Source organism: Vipera ursinii (genome assembly GCF_947247035.1).
Source record: "Vipera ursinii genome assembly, chromosome: 4".
Classification (NCBI taxonomy): Eukaryota; Metazoa; Chordata; class Lepidosauria; order Squamata; family Viperidae; genus Vipera; species Vipera ursinii.
Window position 1 is genome coordinate 65,732,963 of NC_139514.1, and position 20,462 is coordinate 65,753,424.

Consider the following 20,462-nt stretch of genomic DNA (forward strand, 5'->3'; position numbering starts at 1 on the left):
CCCCCAATTTTCTTCAGTCTTATTCTGTCTTTCTTTCTTTGCCAAATCATCTTCCATGTCCATGCTTTTCAGTCATAAAACAAATCTCCCTGTGTTGTTATATAGATTGTTTGATGTAGAAAAAACCATCCGGTTGCCATTTTTTTTGAGAGGACTAACAAATCATCTCTCAATTTTTTCATCTCGACATAGTTCTCCTGAACTGTTTATCTCTTCAATCTGTTCTTCTTCTTGATCCTCAGTTTCCTTCTGATTTATGTAGACAGTCTTTTTCTTTTTTCCATATTGTCAGTCCCTTTTCTGGGTTTTCCATTGACTGTATTTGTTGATCAGTTGAATCTTCTGTATGTGAAGTTATTCAAATGTGACTTCCACAAGACCAGTCTAGACTACTTAAGTTACCACATCTCCAGGGAGGGTGTACAAATGGACCTGTGAAAGGTAAGGGGAATCTTAGAATGGGAGGCCCCAGGGAACAGAAGGCAACTGCAGAATTTCCTGGGGTTTGAGAACTTCTATAAGCAATTCATTCCCATCTTTGCACAGGTAGCTCTACCCATCACAAACCTGCTAAACAGGAAGGGGAAGAAGCCCAGATCAAATCAATCTTTGAACTGGACTGTCGGGAGCCAAGCGACTTTTGAAAAGCTAAAGAGACTCTTCGCCACTGAGCCAATCTTGAGACACCCAAACCTGGAGGAGTCATCGTGATCCAGGCAGATGCTAGTAACTTGGCTGTGGGGGCAATTTTAATGCAGAGAAACAGAAGGAGAGAGCAGCAACCTTGTGCCTATACATCTCGGAAACTATCTGACACCGAGAGGTGGTGAGCCATCTAGGAGAAGGAGGCTTATGCTTTCTGCTGGGCCCTCCTCGCCCAGAGACAGCAGTAAAATCCCGTTTGAAGTTTGGACCTACCACATGAACCTGGAAGCACTGAAGGCCCCAAGGAAACTGTCCTGTAAGCAGGTCTGATGGGCTCAATACTTCAACCAGTTCAACTTTACCTTACGTTGTTTGCTGGGGGGGGAAATTCTTTGACGATGCTCTCTCACACCTGCCTAAATATAAAAGATAGTTAACTCTGTCATCCCATCTAAGCAACGTGCAGCACCAGCATGTGTGAGACAGCCACAGAAGGAACCCTCTTGATCAGGAGGAGATCCAGCAACTAAGAGAAGCCCTGGGAGAGGATGAGTGGTTCCAAAAGCATAAAAGAGACCTGATGCTGAAGCAAGGCTTAGCATAGAAGGGGAGTAAAGTGTATGTCCCAGCCAACCAGAGAATGGTCCTACAATGGTCATGATGTGAAGCCAGTGGGGCACTTTGGATTTGTAAAGATCCTGCATCTTAATAAAAAGATAATTTTGGTGGCCAAGGATGAAGAAGAACATAGAATCCTATGTGGCAAGTTGCCCTGTATGCGCATCTATGAAACTCTTGCCAGGGAACACCCCTGGATTGATGCAGCCAGTAGCCAATTCAACCCTCCCTTGGGAGGAGATAGCCATGGACTTCATAGGAGAGTTGCCAGAGAGTGGTGGGAACATTATAATATAGACTATTGTTGACCTGTTATCCAAGCAGGCACATTTCATGCCATGCCCAAAGCTTCCCTCAGACCTTCTCCTAGCAAAAATGTTCGTGCAGTACATTTACAGACTGCATGGGGTACCAAAGAGGATTATTTCAGACTGGGGGGTGCAGTTTACTGCAAAGTTCTGGCGGGAGTTCATGAGCCTGATAGGCTCATTCCAGGGGCTTAGCTCCACTTTTCATGCCAGTACTAACAGAGTGGCAGAATGAGCTAACTCACGGGTCAGCAGCCCGTGGCTCCAGAGCCGCATGCGGCTCTGAGCCGTCTCCTGCAGCTCCCAGTCACCCGGTGCACGCGCACCTCTCTGAACGGGCGGAGGTGCACACGCACCACTCTGAACGGGAGGAGGTGCGCGTGCACCACTCCGAACGGGAGGAGGTGCGCACGCACCACTCCAAAGGTTTGGAGAGCTGCGCGCGCACCTCTCTCGCACCTCCGCCCGAACAGCGGTTTGGAGCTCTGCTGGTGTTCGGGCGGAGGTGCAGTTTGGAGACATGCTGGTGCTGGTTTAGAAGGCTGGTGCGGCCCGCAGCAGCTTTCCAAACCAGCACCAGCAGGTCTCCAAACCGCTGTTCGGGTGGAGGTGCGCACGCACCTCTGCCCGAACACCCGTTTGGAGACCTGGTGTTCGGGCGGAGGTGCGGTTTGGAGACCTGCTGGTGCCGGTTCCGGGGTGTTCGGGCGGCAGTTTGGAGGTCCCGGGGGTGGCTCCGGCGACACCCGGGCTGAAGGCGGCGCCACAACCCAGCGCCCGTCACCATGGAGACCCGTCGCCACTGGCGTGCAGGTGCGTCCACATAAAAAAAGTGGAACCACGCGCCTGTATCCATGCACATGCATGCGCAAAAAACAATTTGCGTATGCGCAAAAAACAATTTGCGCATGCGCAAAAACAACATTTTGCGCATGCGCAAAACATTTTGTTTTATGCACATGCGCGTGCGTGGATGCACACGCACAGCTCCCACTTTTTTTTTATGTGTGATGGAACCAGTTCCCAGTGGCTCTTTTGCTTTTTCAGGTTGCCTACTCCTGAGCTAACTCAATTGTGGAGCAATACCTAAGACCAGCGGTGAGATTCAAATATCTGAACAACTGGTTCTCTGTGTGGATGCCACTTCCAGAAGTCCATTCTGGACCTGGGCAACAAAACATTAGCTACCGGTTCTGCTGAACTGGTGAGAACCAGCAGAATCCCACCACTGCCTAAGACGTTATGTAAATTATCAGCAGACTAACTGGACTGAGCTGCTGCCATTCACTGAGGTTGCTTACAATAACTCATTGCATAGCAGCACGGGACTTACCCCTTTTAAGGTGGCTATGGGAGTTGATTTTGCAGCTATGCCAGAGCTTCTCCCAGGACTCCATCCTCTGTAACACTGATGGAATGGGTGGACTCCCTGAGAGGCACATGGGTTACGGTGTGCAAGGCACTAGAGAAAGCAAGAGAAGCCCAGGAAAAAAGCTGATCAGAAGAGAGCCCTCCAAAGGGAGTTCAGGTTGGGTGATAAAGTGTACTTATCCGCAAAGTATTTAAACCTAAGACAGCCCTGTAAGAAACTGGGTCCTAAGTATATAGGTCCTTTCTCCATTGTGCAGATTATAAACCCAGTGACAGTGGAGCTACAGATGCCAAGAAGACTTAGGCGGGTCCACACAGTGATTCATTGCAGTCTACTATTCGAGATTCCAAACTAAGGCCAGTCGGAGGGACTCCTCCGCTTCCAATCCTTATAAAAGGGGAGGAGTACTATGAGATTAAGGACATCTTGAATTCTAGACACCACCGGGGAAAGTTGTAGTACCTTGTGCGATGGAAGGGCTATCCTGTAGCAGATGCAGAATGGGTGGCGGCAAAGAACGTTAAAGCAGCTAGACTAATAAAGAAGCTTCATGCCAGGTACCCCAAATGACCAAAGTGAAACAGTGTTTTGTAAATGGTAACTTTTTTATGCTTGTGCGTGTGTGTTCATTCCAAATGTATCATTTTTCCAGGGGTGATTCATTTTTACCCAGTTTCTTCTCCACTTGGCAACATTCGGTGTGTGTGTGTGTGTGTGTGTGTATTTGTGTTTGTATCACGTGGGGTAAGAATGGAAAAGAATGCCAAGAATCCATCTGCAGATCATGAGGCCCTGGTTCCCCCTCCTCAGGGACACACTGTGCAGGTGTTGAAAGGATCCAGGCAGTTCCCATAACAAATGGAGCATAGTTGATTGGACAATGCAATGGGCTAGGGCAGGGGTAGGCAACCTCGGCTCTTTTATGACTCATGGACTTCAACTCCCAGAATTCCTGAGTCAGCATGAGTCATAAAAGAGCCGAGGTTGCCTACCCCTGGGCTAGGGGAACCGCCAAAGGGAGAATTCAAATTTAATTATGTGGATTTTTGAGCGAGAAATGCAGAGATGGTTTTGCTTCTTTTGTGCCAGTGTAGTGTATTCAATAAAAGTATTACTTTTGGGAAAAACAATGTCCCAGGAGTTCCTTTCTTGGATTCGCTAGCTGGACATCTGACAATATGACTGATTATAGGCTTTAAGGAAGATTAATTAGCACCAAGGCAATTAAAACAACATTAAGAACAAATCCCCACAGCCTTGCCTGGGGACAAACCACATCCAAACTTCATGTCTGCATGCCCTCACCAGTATCTCAGGGTCCTCTGGCAATTGAGCTGCCTAAGGATAGCCCATGGGACTCCATTCTTGAAATGGGGTTTCAGTCCTATCCCACCTCAGGACACTGCAGATACTTATACCTCCATTTTGAAACCCATCCAAAAAGAGTGAGACACATCCTTCCTCCTGGTTCCCCATTGCTTCTTCCATCATTTTCCTATACAGAATATCAGTCAAAGAGGTCAAGATGAAATTACAACCAAAAAAAAATCTAAAATGGTATGCCTTGACTTTTTTTGGGGGGGGGGAATTGATAATACTGGGAATCCTATTTCCGTGATTATTTTTCTTTACAAGTGGCCTGAAAATTTGCATGAGGTCTGTTCACTGCAAAAAGTTATATGAGGAGGAGGAAGTTATTTAATACTATTTACTCCAAACTATTTTAAAAAGCTTCTGACACTTCTACGTTGAGAAAATGGCCAGCAACGCATTAGCTGAAACTCAGCACTCATATATTTTTGCTTGACACCTGAGACCTTTAGTTTCAACTAAGACAGAATGAAGTTACAGGATGAATCTTATTCTATATTTAGGAAGAACAACTGCAAGCTATGACAGGAATTCTCTATTACACTTGGCTTCTGAACATTGCTCTATTCCTATCCCAGAGGTCTTTTCCCTTGAGAGTACCCACTGCACAAAGAACTTCATCTATTTCACATGAAAGATCTCAGCTGACCTAAGGTGCCTCAGTCAGCGGCAAAAACAAGTGTAGCATTCACTCTTCCGAGGGGCTGGAACTTTTCTGATATAAATAATCAGGTACTGTACTTAACGGGAGCTGAGGAGGGAGGGGGACAGCTTTAAAAAAATAAAAGGTTGACTTGGGAAATACATTTATAGCTAGGGAACAAGGATAAGGGCTAGGTTGCTGTGAGTGTGGTTCTCTATACCAGGTCATTCATGTTTTTCAGTAACTGTTACTGCAACTACCGGATATACAGGCAAGGGTTTTTAAATTAAAGAATGTTGTTCTGAGATTTTGCAGTTTCATAAATGTATCTGCTCTTGTATGATTTTCATAAAAGCCTACTGGGCAGAGTTGGTGACAGCTAACCAAACGCATGTTTATTTTTCTCCCTGTGGCTTTCTGGACAGCCATGTACAAGTAAGCAAAATTATAATACCAATGTTTGAACGCAGAAATATTAATTTCTCACTGCTATCATTAACTCTGGAGTCACAGTGACCTTTCATGAAATAAACTGCACTGTGAGCAATCGTTTTGATACAGAGTTGTATTCCCCCCTCCTTTCAGAGTAAACTTGCTACTCAGCATAGTTTCTATCTAGGTCTTAAAGAAAAAGAATAATACAGTTCCATTTTATAATATCCATGCCAGTTTTATACGTTACAGATGGGGGAGGTCACCATGAGAACAGTGTCAATTCCAGCTTGTTTTCAATTGCATCTGAGTTGCAGGAGTAGGAAAGATGGATATTAGAGAAGCATCTTGCGCAGGCCTCCACTTCGTCCAAGCAAACTGAAGTAGCTTGGTGCTGAATGACTGCATGTCCTTCAGCACTCCCCTCAGGCCTTATTTTTAGACAAGGCAGAGCAGATAAGAGCTTTCTTCCCCCCTGTGTTTATTTCCTCCTGTGCCTCATGCTGGATCACAAATCCTAGGGACCTGTGCATGTAAAGTTCAATACTTACTAAATTACTCCAGTGCATCGCTTTTGGGGGGGTCATAAAGGGTAAGTCATGAGTTCAATGTCTGTATGCCTGATAGGACTGGCTTTTTCAGTCATTTAGTTACATTCTGTTTACAATTTAAATGATTTGTTCAGCTTGTTTAAATTTAAAATGATTCAATTACTGATTATCAGACTGTACTACGGCCTATAATTTATGGATTTTCTCAGCCTGGTTTTATGTCTAAAAAGATGTAAGGAAAACACTGAAAATTATCCCCCTAATTGTCAATTGTGCCCCAAAGGTCTTCAACAGATGGGGGCAACCCAGTAATTCCAAATGGTCTCAGCTGTCTTTTGGAAGACCCAGAGCTCCCAAAAATTATATCATCAAACTCTGGTGGCAATTACTAATAACAGCTTAGCAATTTCCTACTGATTTCAGTGGGAAAGGATGGAAAATATATATATATATATATATAATACATGCACATATATGTCAAATTGGCTTAATACACTTACATAAAACTCATCTGCACTCCAAAATGATGTGAAAAGAGGACAGAACATCTTACTCTACAGAACACAAAGAGCTCGCAGCTATCAGCAACTGAAAAAATTGCTGTGCACACCTGGTTGCAAGTGTGGGAGCGAATGAATATAGCATCTAGAATCACATTGTTTCAGGTAGTGCGTATGTACTGTATATGTACACAGAAGAAGAAGCTCCACTGAATTCAAGATAAATGCAAGTAGTAATATTAGGAAAGAAAAAACAGATCTTTTGGCTGACATTCCCAAGATATAATGGCTGGAACTACCGAATGTAGCCCAAAACTTCTTTAAGGCAACAAGGTGGGATTCTGAACTCACTTTCTTACATTAATTTGATGGCTTAAAAAAGATGTGTGTAGAGCAAGGCTGAACTAAAATTTCCAGCATCCCTTTATCACTGACCATGACGGGAGGATGGCTGGGGCTTAAAGCCCAAAGCAACTCGTGAGCTTCTTATTGGGAATTTGTTTTGAGGGATAAGCCGTATAAAGAGTCTATCTTAAATTTCCTGCCTAGTACACCCCTTATGTAATTGTACTGATCAGGCTGCTGATACCTGTAGTTTGTCAACCTTAAAAGGAGCACAAGTTCTTCATCCTTAGTGCAAAAGATTTGGTACTTCAGAAATAGTTCATTTTCTTCCCCAACTTTGTAATGCTTGTGCAATATTAACATACTGTATATGGTGAGACGTCAAGAGTGTTTTGGGTGAAAGGGGAAATATGAAAATATGAAAGTATCATTTGTTTCTATTAACTATTAGCCTCTTTCCTGTTCATGCAGTCAAACATAAGGACATAATTCCCTTAATATCTCTATTGCCAAATATAATTAAGCAATTGATACAGTCAAGTAAAAGAGAGGGTAGGGATTGCAGTCCAAGAAGATAGTCTATTTTTACTCATCAACATTCTGTTGTCCTGATTTCTCAAGCAGCAATGAGGTCAGTTAAAACTGGCATGGAATAAAGATTGCTTCTGCTTAAAGTAAGCTGTATCACTGAGGAATTTCCATTTTTATTATATTTTATTCTTATCATTTATTTTTAGTTACATATAAATTTAGAAAGTGGCTTCTGGAAAAGAGTACTGTATATATTCAAGCCATGCCATACAGGTAGTCCTCAACTTATGATCACAATTGTGCCCAAAATCTATGTTGCTAAGTGGGAAATTTGTTAAGTGAATTTTGCCCCATTTTACAACTTTTCTTGCCACATTTGTTAAGTGAATCACTGTAGTTGTTAAATTAGTAACACGGCTGTTAAGTGAATCTGTTTTCCCCGTTGACTTTGCTTGTCAGAAGGTTGCAAAAGTTGATCACGTGATTCCAGGATACTGCAACTGCCATAAATGTGAGTTGTCAAGCATCCGAATATAAATCACATGGCCATGGGGATGATGCAATGGTCATAAGTATGAAAAATGTTTGTAAGTCACTTTTTCAGTGCAGTTGTAACTTTAAATGGTCACTAAAGGAACTGTTGTCAGTTGAGGACTACCTGTACTTCAATAGGTACAGTAAGATGGGAAGCTGAATTGAGCAATCAAAATGCCACTGCTCTCGCTATTTCTAATGGTCTTTATTCTCTGAATTCCCTTCTTATCAGACCTCTGAGTAGTTTGTTTATCCTCTTTAAGTTACAGTCTACTGAAAGACATGTTCATCCAGAAAACTGGTTCCGTACAGATATATAAGGGTTTTGCGATTCTGTTTTGTAAATTGAAATAAATAGTAAATAAATAATGTAGATAGCTATTAACTTGTGCTTTTAATGGGACATGTGCCCCTTTCTTATTGTGTTGTGAAAGTGATATTTCTCTTTGGATCTATTAAAAATTCAATAAGGAATTTCAGATGTTCTAAGTTCCTTGCAGTGTTCTGTAGGGGTATCTTAGTAACTCTGAAACTTGAGTCTGAAAGATAATCTGAGCCGATGAATACATAGTTACCAGGAAGCACCATGGTTAAATTATAGATAATAAAACTTTGCTTATACAATGCCATTATAACCCATGAAGTTTTTGCTATAATTTTTTTGTTTCTTTAATTGATTTTGGGTTTTTTGCAGTGAAAAGTCTATTGCTTAAGTATGTCAAATCAACGAGCTTCAAATGTCAGAAGCATTCAGGTAAGGTATTCTGTGTGACTGCTTATAAATACTTTAAATGGAGGAGAGATGGAATGATGCTTGGGTTGAAGCTTTAATTCTAGTTGGGAATTATTCTCAATTTGCTAGACATGCAGCTAAATTAATTTAGTGAAACAATTTGTTGCACGTCTTACATATTTTTATTAGCATAAAAATGTGCTTTTTCCCCAATGTGCTTTGTTCTGTGTTAAAGCAATTCAGTGTGTTATCTCAAGTTTTAAGTAGCACTGTCATACACATGCATGCACACATTACTTGTGCTGTTTATTTTTCCTTATTTGCCTTGAACTTGTCATTTTTAGCATTCTTTTAGCTGATAACTGGAAATAAATCTCTCAATTAAATGTCTATGGAGATTCTCAGCCATCCAGGCCATGATTATCCCAAAGGTGCTTTTTCAAGAGGCAACTGGAGTTTCTTGTTTTTCTTTGAAGATGTTTCACTTCTTCGCTGAAGAAGCTTCTTGGATGAGAAGCAAAACATCTTCAAAGAAAAACAAGAAAGTCCAGTTGCCTCTTTAAAAAGCATGTTTGGGATTCTCAATTAAATACCTGTTATTGTTGTTTCTTGGCAGAAAAATGCTGGCTATTTCATTAAACAGGATATTCCATTTTGCCAATTGACTAAAGTGGGAGCCTTGGCCCTCCAGATAGTATTCAGCTAAAAAATCAAATAGCTTGCTTGTTAGTCATGCTTAGGTAAGGTTGAAGGGTATTTCTGTGAACAAAGGAATAAACATCATTGAAATTACACATTTTTATTTCCTAGTAGGTCATGTCAGATAACTCTAATTGATTAATAAGTCATCCAGAAAAGTTAGGCCCATATGAGCTCATCTTAGATGAGGGAATAGAAGGGGAACTTATCAAATTTGCAGATGACACTAAGCTGCCAGGAATAGCCAACACCCCAGAAGACAAGCTCAGGATCCAAAAAGATCTTGACAGACTTGAACAATGGGCCCTATCCAACAAAATGAAATTTAATGTGGAAAAAAGCAAGGTTTTACACTTGGGCAGGAACAACCAAAGGCATAAGTACAGATTAGGCGAAACCTGACTCAAAAACAGTAACTGTGAGAGGGACCTTGGAGTCCTAGTGGATGAACATCAGTCAACAGTATGCGGCAGCAGCCAAAAAAGCTAATACAAACCTTGGTTGTATAAACAGAGGCATAGAATCAAAATCATGTGAAGTATTAGTACCGCTTTATAAATCCTTAGTAAGACCACATCTGGAATACTGCATCCAATTTTGGTCACCACATTACAAAAAAGATATTGAGACTTTGGAAAATGTGCAAAGTGCAAAGAAGAGCAACAAAGATGATTAAGGAAGACAAAAACATGAAGAATGGTTGCAGGAATTGGGTATGGACAGTCTAGAGAAAAGAAGGACTCGGGGTGACATGATAGCAGTATTCCAGTATTTGAGTGGCTATCTCCTCTCAGTGAATCACTAACAAGGTCTGGAAGCACTGCTGGCTCCACTTGCTTAGCAGTGCTAGGTTGCCAATCACCAAACAGCTGATTGGCATGTCATCAATAGCAATCCAACTCCATGCTATTGACCCTCTGAATAAGCCCTCACTGTTTCTGGCAGCAACTCCTTATTACCTGTATTGAGAACACAGCACTCTCATTCTTAATGTACCACTGAAAGAATTTGAGTGGAGAAGGAGAGAAATCCTAACCCAATAAGATAAAAAGCTAAGTTAGGACTAAGGCTAAATGTCATTGACCCCATGCATAATCTATGGACACTCATGTAATATAATTGTTTTCTTTGTGTATCTTGTTTATAGTTTTAACTATGGACTTAGATTGTCCCATTGGCACATTTGAATATAAAATAGCAGAATTAAAATACAGCTGTTATATCTATACATGTAATCTTTTCATAACTAATAAATGATAAATGATGCCCCTATTATTCTGGGAATGGGATGGCCAAGGCTCTAATATTATTGTAAGAGTCTGAATTTGCTATAAATACAGCTTTTGAAGACAAAAATAGTAATAGTAATAGTAATAATTTAGTAATAGTAAATAGTAATAATTTACTACTATTACTATTACTAGTAATAGTAATAGTAGTAAATCCATTAGGATTCATATTTTATTAATTTTCCATCATTAAAAATCATTTACTGCAGTTAGGCAAAAGATCAAGAGAGAAATATAAGTAAAAACATATCAAAAAAAATCCCAACATAAATTAAGGTTTAGGATTAGGCTTTCATTAAGGAATAAGAAAAACATTGATGTTTTTACTGATATTTGCAGTTAACAAAACAATCAATAAAGCCATGGACATTTGTTGTTGTTCCTATAAAGAATTAAATAAAAACTGAACAATGGTAGTATATATATATTTACATTTTACATTTTGTTTGATGATTCCATTCAAAATTTGACAAAAGTGTATTCCAGTACATTAATGTCTAGTCATGAATGATTAAACAATTATATTAACTATAATTTGTTGAACTCAGTGTTGATTTAATTCATAATCCCTTTATTATTTGTAATTGTAATCATCAAGATTTTCTAATTAATAATTCTGGGATTTTGTTGCTGTTTTGACTTTGAAGAAAACTTATTTGTCAGAGGAACCTCAAAACCAAAATTATAGTGATGCAGGCCCCATTTAACTACAGATTTCCCATGTTGCAGAATTGAAGGGATAACATTTTCCTACTATCCATTCACAAACTATGTTGTTATAATAACACTGGAAAGTTGTTGTATATTCTAAATTCAGCAAAACATTTCACAGAGTCAAATGATCCTTGATTAACAAACTGGATAAGTGTGGACTGTATGGCATGACAATTAAGTGGATAAGTGGGCTTGAAAATTGTACTCAAAAAGTATTCATCAATGGTTTCTCAGAGAAAAGTATTGCTCCTTTTCTGGATCCTGTACTGTTTAATACTTTGATTCATGAATCAGATGAAAAGCTACAGAAAATATTTCTCCATTTTGAATATGACATAAAAATTGTATATCTAACAATCTAGAAGACAGAAATAACATTCCAAATGATCTTAAGAGCTTAGAGAAATAAGCTAAAAATAAGAAAATTAAATTGAACAGAGACAAATGCAAAGTTATGTGTTTGGGAAACAAAACAATCACAGTTTTTTCAGTGGATTTTTGGCTTCACAATAGCACTTATGAAAAAATGTTTGGTGTAATTAGTTCATTTGCAATGATAGTGAATATCTGTAGCTCGGGTGTAGAATGAGGGGGAAGGTTCGTTCTCCAAGCTTGTGGGTTGCTTTTTGAACGTTTCATTACTAGGCTAGTGTAGAGAGAATCATAACCCCACCATGCTCCCAGGAAAAGAAGAAAATAAGGCCTTCTTGTTTTTCAGATAGGAACTAAAACAAATTGATGAAAAGAAAAAGCCATTCACGATGGAGGGAGAAAGAAAAAAAGCCACTTTGCCTCTCAGCTAAGTGGAATAGCTTCAGGCTAGCTGTTAAGAGCATTCTGCAAATAGCTACATTGTATCTGTTGAAGGGGGAAAAAAACCCACAGGAATGTAGCAAGGAGCGGCTTCCGCACTTCAGACTAAGGTAGTTAGAATTGACAGGATTAAGCTAGTAGAGCGCAACAATTTACTAAATTTACATTCTCCTCCCTTCCCCAAGGCTGGATTTGACCCCTTCCACCCCCCAGAAAACTGGACCGGAACAATCAAACACATAGTTAAACTAATCAAATACCCCATCAGGCATCTCAATTACAAAAGCCCTAAAGAGTATAAAAAAACATCCTGCTCACTCCTTAAGCTCTGCCAGCTAACCTGGAACCCACTGCTGTTGTCACTGAAATTTTCTGGCTTCTGTAATAAAAACTTCTTTTCCAACAGTTTTCTTTCCAGCTTATTTCATCCTTCAGGGCTGATTGCATTGTTCTGGGTGGAAGGAAGAACTGGAAACCTTTTCTTCCAACAATTTGGCAACCACAAAGGGACTCCCAGCTAATCCAGCCACTGGACTGGGCCTGGAGAGTCATCACCCTACTGGCAACAGACCCCTTTTGTCTGTGGGTGAGCTCCACAGTCCCTACCCGAGTTGAAGGAGTGAACCAGAAACCTTTCCTTCTGACACTAGGTAACATCTTCAGCAGAGTTTAGGGATGTCAATGTCATTGTTCTTCTGTTTGTAAGGGCTTCAGGTGTGGGTGTGTCGAGTAAGAGTGAGACCTATCACAAGATCCTCACGTGACGCACCCACACCTGAAGCCCTTATAAATTGAAGAACACTGACACTGACATCCACTAAACTCCGCTGATGATGTTACCTAGCCTGGTAATGAAACATTCAGAAACCAACCCACAAGCTTGGAGAACAAACCTTCACCCTCAAATAGTTCATTATTTAGGATGAAGTCCAGTGTCCCTGGGCATTGTCCTCCAGATCTTTTCTGGTTGGGGCAGAAATAGTAGAATTCAGACCTTTCATAATGGCTTCTCCTCTGCTCCTTCTGGGCCTGTTTCCAGTTCACTAGCTCTGAAAGAGGGATCTAACCAACTAACAAGTCAAGGCACTGAGAAAAAGGGGGATTCCATCACCCCACACAATCATCCTTATGCACACTACCTGTTGCTGCTGTAAACATGGGCTTATCATACTTTCAGATGTTTCATACTATGTTTTGACCTTTGGTGGGACAGAAGGGAAACACAGCTGATGTCAAGGCTCTCTTGTAATGCACCTCTACTCGCAACTTGACAACAGAAACAAAGGGAGGGGGGAAGAGAATGCTTGGAATGTATTGGGAGCTGGGAGGGAGGTGAGGAAACTATGCGAGCCATTTGCAGCCTGAGAGTGAAAGCAGAAATGGCTAACACACTAAAGGGAGATGGTGAGCTAGAGCTGCTGATTCCACAAGAATACCGTGACCTAGTGGAAGTCTTTAGTGAAAAGGAATCAGACGCACTCCAAACCCACAGACTGTGTGATTGAAATCATGCCAGGGTCCAAGTTACCTAAACAGAAAATGTATTCAGTGACACTCAGGGAGATGGAAGAATTCTGGGCATTTATAGACAAGAACCTGGCTAGGGGTTCATTCAGCTGACAAAGTTGAGGATGGCTGCCCCTGTGCTCTTTAAGGAGAAGATGGTTGGGTCCCTTAGGATGTGCATGGACTGCAGAGGCCTGAACAGTATTTATGTGGAAAACATGTACCCCTCTCCCTCTTAAGAGGGACATATTAAACCATCTGGCCAAAGGGAGAATTTTCACTAAACTGAACTTGTGAGGGATACTACCAAGTGAAGATAAAGGACAATGGCATTTAATTGCCCCCTGGGCTGCTACCAGTTTCGGGTGATGCCATTTGGTCTGCAGGAAGCTCCTGCTATATTCATGCAAGTAATAAACCAAGCCCTACATGAGCACCTGTACAAAGGGGTCTTAGTGTACCTGAATGGTATATTGATATACACTGAAATCCCAGAAGAGTGCATAAAACTGGTCAGAGCAGTGCTCAAAAGAGGGAGTGGAAATGGACCCCAGCAATGTGAAGGCAATATTAGAGTGGGAGCCCCCTCAAACCAGGAGACAGTTGCAGAGTTTCCTCAGTTTTACAAATTTCTACTGCCAATTCATCACCACATTTACCCAGAAAGCCCTGCCGATTACCAATGCTGAAAGTGGGAGGGGGAGTGAAGCCCAAGCCTGGCCAACCTCTGAATTGGTCTCTCAAGTGCCAAGCTGCCTTTGAGAAGCTAAAGCACCTCTTTGCAGTGGAGCTGGTCTTAAAGCACCCAGACCCAGATGAGACGTTCGCGATACAGGCGGATGCTATGATGTGGCTGTGGATGCAGGTCTACTGCAGAAAATTGCTAAGGGGAAACTGCAGCTCTGCACCTATAGATCCCACAAGCTTTCTAAGACCGAAGCACACTGGGCTATTTAGGAGAAGGATGTTTACGTGGTCCAATGGGCTCTCTTAAACCAGGAAGCAGTTCCTAGAAGGCAGTAAAACCCCATTAGAAGAACTTGGAAGCATTGAAGTCCCCTCAGAAGTTATCCCCTAAGCAGGTTCAGTGCGTGCAACCATTTCAACTTTAACCTCCACTACCTACCAGAGGAAAAAACCTTTTGGCAGATGATTTCTCCCAGATGCCACAATACAACAGTGCCCGAGAGGAAGTCGTTAACTCTATCATCTCATCCAGCAGTTCACAGCACCAGCCTTCACAAGGCAGCAAAGGAAGTCACCCTGCAATCAACCAAAGACCTAGTGCATCCATTGAGGGATGCTTTGGTGGGAGACAACTGGTTTCAGCTGCATGGAACCGACCTGTCCTCAAAGGATGTCCTGGCGTGCAAGGGGAATAAAGTGTACATCCCAGCCAGCCAGAGGACGTTAGTCCTATGGTGGACCTATGACATGAGGGCAGCAGGGCATTTTGGATTTGTAAAGACATTTCACTTAGTGAAAAGACAGGACATAGAGGCATACATGGCCAGCTGCCCTGTGTGTGCTTTGATAAAGTGGCTACCTGGGAAGCCCCCAGGCTGCTGTAGCTGATGGCTAACCCCACTAGCTCTTGGGAAGAGATCTCTATGGACTTCATCATCAAGCTACCAGACAGTGCTGGATATATTGTAATCTGGACTATCACTGACTTGTTTTCCAAACAGGCACATTTTGTGCCATGTCCCAGAATTCCCTCAGCCTGAGTCCTGGCTAGGCTATTCATGCAGCACATATACCAACTACATGGGGTCCCAAAGCACATTGCCTTTGACCGGGGAGTACAGTTCATGTCAAAGTTTTGGCAGGAGTTCCTAAAGCTGATAGGCTCCTTCCAGGGACTTAGCTCCTCCCATCATTCTCACACTAATGGAGATTGTGAATGTACACATTTGGTGCTAGAACAAAACTTGCAATGTTATGTGAACTACCAGCAGAACAATTGGGCCTAGCTTTTGCCTTTTGCAGAAGTGGCATATCACAACTCTGTGCATAGTAACACAGGATTTACCCTTTTCTGGGTAGCTTCTGGAATAGAGTTTGTACCTTTGCCAGAGCTCCCTCAAGAAAGGCCATCATCAGCATCATTAGCTGAGTGGATGGATACCTTAAAAGCCACTTTGGTCACAGTGCATAAAGCATTAGAGAAGGTGAGAGATGCACAAAAGAGGCAAGCAGACAAGAAGAGGGCACCTCAGAGAAAATATAGAATAGGAGAGGTATACCTATCTACAAAGTTTCTGAACCTGAGGCAACCTTGTAAAAACTGGGACCTAAGTACCTAGGGCCTTTCCCAATTATCGAGATCATCAATTTGATGACAATGGAATTAAAATTGTCAAAAAGCCTCAGGTACATTCACACAGTGTTTCACTGCAGCCTCATGAAGACTTTCTGTGGTTCAGCGTTAAGACCTACTACTGAACCACCTCCTCCCCCAGTGAGAGGAGAAGAACACTTTGAAGTCAAGGAGATCCTTGACTCCAGAAAATGAAAATGTAAGTTGCAGTTTTTAGTGTTGTGAACAGCAGTTAGCAGGTGGTGAGTGGGTGGTGGCCAATGGTGTGAGGGCATCTAGACCAGGGCTTTTTAACTTTTTCAGAGATTATACCACTTTTAGGATATGGCAATATTCAAGTACCACCAGTCACCTAGCAAGAGGGTGTGGCCTGCTCAATGCCACTCACTAGACATAGCTGTCTTGAGACAGCTGGATCAGAACGGAACAAATCACACCAGCTAACTCGATGTGGGGACAACTCAGTGCCCCACAAACTCCTCCCCTCCCCAAACTGCTAGTAGCCAAGTGTGTGCGCATGCAGGCACACACCACATTCCAAGTTTGGGGACTTTTATCCACAGAGGAAAGAGAGGGCCTTCTCCCCAAGCCCAGGCATGATTGGCAATTTGCTAGCTCAGATGTGGATAAAAGTCTCCAAGCTTGGAATGGTGTGTGTGTGTGTGTGTGTGTGTGTGTGTGTGCGTGCACATGCACGCACACATAGCATTCCAAAGGAGACATTCTTCTCCAAATCCAAATCCCAGACATCATTGGTGTTTCCCTGTCCGGTGCCCCCTCATGGCAAAGCAGGAGATGAAGGACGATGCTGCTGCATGTGAAAGCTCGGAAGAGAAAGTTTGCAGGAAGCCGTTTCCTCCAAATCCAACTTCTGCCTTAACAGATCTCTGGAGAGCAAGAAGAGGTGGCAGGGGAGCAGCTCTCCCAGGTCCTGCACAAGGGAGGCTGGCTCTTCTCGAAAAGGAATTCCAATTTCCAATTGTGTGTGGTAAGGATGCTGGTTTGTTGGGGCAGCCTTCCCTCACGCAGCTCCCCTGCCACCCCCTTCTCCTCTCCAGACATCTGCAGGGGAGGCAGATCTGGAAGGCAAGGTGCAGCCTCCATATTGGCCACTTCCAGTGGCGTAGTGTGGGTTGTCAGCACCTGGGGCGGGGCAAGGCAACCGGAGGCGGAAATAGAGGGGCGGGCGGGCGGTGACGTCACGGCACTGCTGAAAAGACGCGCCCCGCAGCGGCGTAGACTTTCCAAGAAGAGTCGCGCGCATGCGGGATGCTTCCGGGTCCCTCTCGAGGGCGGCTGGGCGGGGCTCCGACCTGCAAGAGCCGCTGCATTCAAGCTCGCACGTGAGCCCTGCTAAATAAAGCCACGTGCGCAGGCGTGAGACCGCGTGCACTTGTTCACTTCGGGTTTTGGGTTTGGACCAGATATTTTCCATCGCCGGCTATCACGGAGCCGAACCGGGCGACTTTTAAGGAAGGCTCTTATTCTGGAGCAGTCCGGTGCGTTGAGAAAGAAGGGACCCCAGTTTCTTCCTTCGCGGAACTGGAATCCAAAGTCACCCTGCCGCCGCCCTCCCGCACGCCCATCCGTCCGTCCACTACCCTTTCTGGCTCGCTCTCCCGGAGCAGATGAAGGAGACACGGGAGGGGGCGGGGGCTGGGAGAGGGGGAGGGGGAGGGCCTCTGCAGCAGGGGGCCTCTCGTGGTTGGGCCCGCGTGCGCCGCCTGTCACTGGGCGGCGTGTATGTCGGCGGCCTGGCCCCGCCCCGCCTCTTCGCAGCCCGCGGCGCGGACAGAAATGACACAGAGCCTCGGTGGCTACCGAGCAGCTCAGTGCGAGCGCGCCCCCCCCAGATGTTGCGCCTGGTGCGGCTGGCCCCCCCTGCACCCCCCACGCTACGCCACTGGCCACTTCTACTTCTCCAACCCCTCTTGATTAAACATACATAATATAAATTAAAACACAGCCAAAAAGAAAGCATAGTTAAACCACTAATTACTACTCTTCACATATTTTCTGAAAAAAAACACCTTTATTGATGTTAGGAAGGAAGAGCAAACCTTATTAAGGAACTCTTAACAGGAAGGGAATTGAAGATCCCAAAAGGTCTCATTCATTCTAATCAGCCTTCCCTTTGAGCCTTTAGTTCTCATTATTTTACTATTATTTATTTAAGAAGATGATCAAAGGCCTCCGGAGCTCAGGATACTCACCTTAAGATCAGAACCCAGAAAAACTTAGTTAATCCGCAATACTAGCCTATGAAGAATGAAGATATTCTTTGGTCCTTGAGAGCATGCAGATGTCAAGTCAGAATATAAGTGGCACACCTGTCAGCAACTGTGTCACGACGTCCTCAGCCAGGAAAACAAAAGCACTCCAAAAGGAACAGGTGACCAGGTTTATTTCTTCCACAAAGCAAACCGCAATAAAGTCAGCGTTGAGGCACCTAGCATCAACGCTCTTTTATCATGTTACCACACCCTAACCCCACCCCTTCAAAGCAAACCGGCATCCGCCCGCCTCCCCATAAACACCCCACCCATCACCGTGCATAGCCACCACCCATCGTGTGCACTGCTGCAGCCCGTCAAAGCCCCTCCCAGGTGAGTTCTGTCCTTCCGCTCCCTCGTGCGCCCCAGTCCGTGCTGGTGTTGCGGGCGTTAAACTCCCCCCGAGTCCAGTAACAGAGGGAGACGAAATGGGCACAGCCACACTCCCCTCCACAGTTTGTTGGAGCGTGTCCAACTGCCCGCATGGTTCGGCCCGTTGCTGCCCGGGCGCCATCCGCAGTCCAGAGTCCAGCCGCCGAGAAACAAATGTCAGCACCAGACCGGTGGATGCCCGGCGCCGTCCCTGGTGACGAGGCGAGTGCGCGCCCGCCGGCCGTCTGGGAGCAGGCGCGCTGATCAGCTGAGCGCCGGCCAGCTGCTTGGCGGGATTGTGGCGAAGTCCGGGCGAAGTCCGGGCGAAGCCACGCCCTCTACTTGAGCGTCCGGGGTCCGGGAAAGGTGCTGCCCGGGCGCGCCGATCAGCTGGGGACCGGGAAGGTGCGAGCTGGATGCGCCAATCAGCTGGGGAGCGGCTGGCTGCTCAGCGGGGCTGCGGCGGCATACTGTGGCGGCAGACGAAGCCACGCCCTCTACATGAGCGTCCGGGGTCCGGGAAAGGTGCTGCCCGGGCGCGCCGATCAGCTGGGGACCGGGCAGGTGTGAGCCGAGCGCGCCGATCAGCTGGGGACCGGGCAGGTGCGAGCCGGGCGCGCCGATCAGCTGGGGAGCAGCCGGCTGTTCGGCGGGGCTGGGGCGGCACGCTGCGGCGGCAGAAGCAGCCACGCCCACCATCCAGGAGTCCGGGGCCCGACGGAGGAGGTAATGTCGAGGCCCGGGCGGACGGGAGGCCGGCGGGGCTTGACAGTCGGCTCCCCCTACCATCTGCCCTCCTATAAAAGAAGAACGATAAGATAGACCTCCACGAAGACAAGCCGTTGAGTCCCCAGTGCTACCCCCCGGTTTGGATGGATGTGTACGGTGAAAAGCCATGACCAGACGATCTGCCTGAACATCCCCTTTTCTGACCCATGAAGCCTCGGCCAATGTATATCCTTTCCACATCACGAGATACTGTATCTGCCCCCTCCGTACCCGAGAATCTAAGATTGCTTGTATTTCGTACTGGTCCCCGTGTACAGGCCCCGGAGCGTTCCCACTCGCCTTCTCTGTTATCCCCCTAGCGGGCTTCAGTAGGCTACTATGGAAGACAGGGTGGATCTTCCCTAGGAACTTTGGTAACCGTAAACGAACGGTCACGGGGTTGATCACTTGAATCACTTGGAAAGGGCCAAGGAACTTGGGGCCTAGCTTCCTGCTCGGTACCCGTAAGTGCAAATATTTGGTTGACAGATACACCCACTCCCCAACCTTGGGGGTGTCAAAGGGCTCCCTTTTCCTGTCTGCCTGCTCCTTCACCCGTGCCTGGGCTTTCACCATCGCCTCCCTAGCAGTTTTCCAGGCGGCCCCTAATTGGTGCATCCACTCCCCAGGCCCAGTGGGTGTCGCCGATCCCTGTCCACACTCCGGGACAGGGACGAAATCATACCCCGCCACCACCTGGAATGGTGTCAAACCCGTGCTGCTATGCACGGCGTTATTGTGGGCGACTTCAGCAAATACCAGGAGGTCTGCCCAGTCTGTTTGCTGGTACGACACATAACTCCTGAGGAACCTTTCCACCGTGGCGTTGGCCCTTTCAGCGGCCCCGTTAGTGCTTGGATGGTAACCGGAGCTGAGGCCTTGGGTAGAGCCAATGTGTCGTAGAAACTCCCGCCAAAACTGTGCTGTAAACTGGACCCCGCGGTCCGAAATAATCCGTCGGGGGACCCCGTGCAGCCGATAGATATGGGTTAGAAACAGTCGTGCCAGCCGTTTGGCGGACGGCAGCCCCTTGCAGGGGACAAAGTGCGCCTGTCTGGAAAAAAGGTCGATGACTGTCCAGATTACCGTGTAACCCCTGCTTTCGGGCAACCCGACAATGAAGTC

General features: G+C 45.0%; 1 protein-coding gene across 4 annotated transcripts in view; it reads left to right on the forward strand.

The window, feature by feature from the left end:
- Positions 1 to 4,845: 4,845 nt before the first annotated feature.
- SMPX (small muscle protein X-linked) overlaps positions 4,846 to 20,462 on the forward strand; it is a 44,700-nt gene continuing 29,083 nt past the window's right edge. For 2 of the 4 annotated variants that reach the window (XM_083362673.1, XM_083362675.1), the window contains exons 1-2: positions 5,852 to 5,981; positions 8,545 to 8,604. In XM_083362673.1, coding sequence (XP_083218799.1) covers positions 8,566 to 8,604 — 39 coding nt within the window. In that variant the 5' untranslated portion in view covers positions 5,852 to 5,981; positions 8,545 to 8,565. Of the gene's footprint in view, positions 5,047 to 5,851; positions 5,982 to 8,544; positions 8,605 to 20,462 lie in introns of those variants that run through there. The other 2 variants (XM_083362674.1, XM_083362676.1) reach the window with 2 other exon arrangements.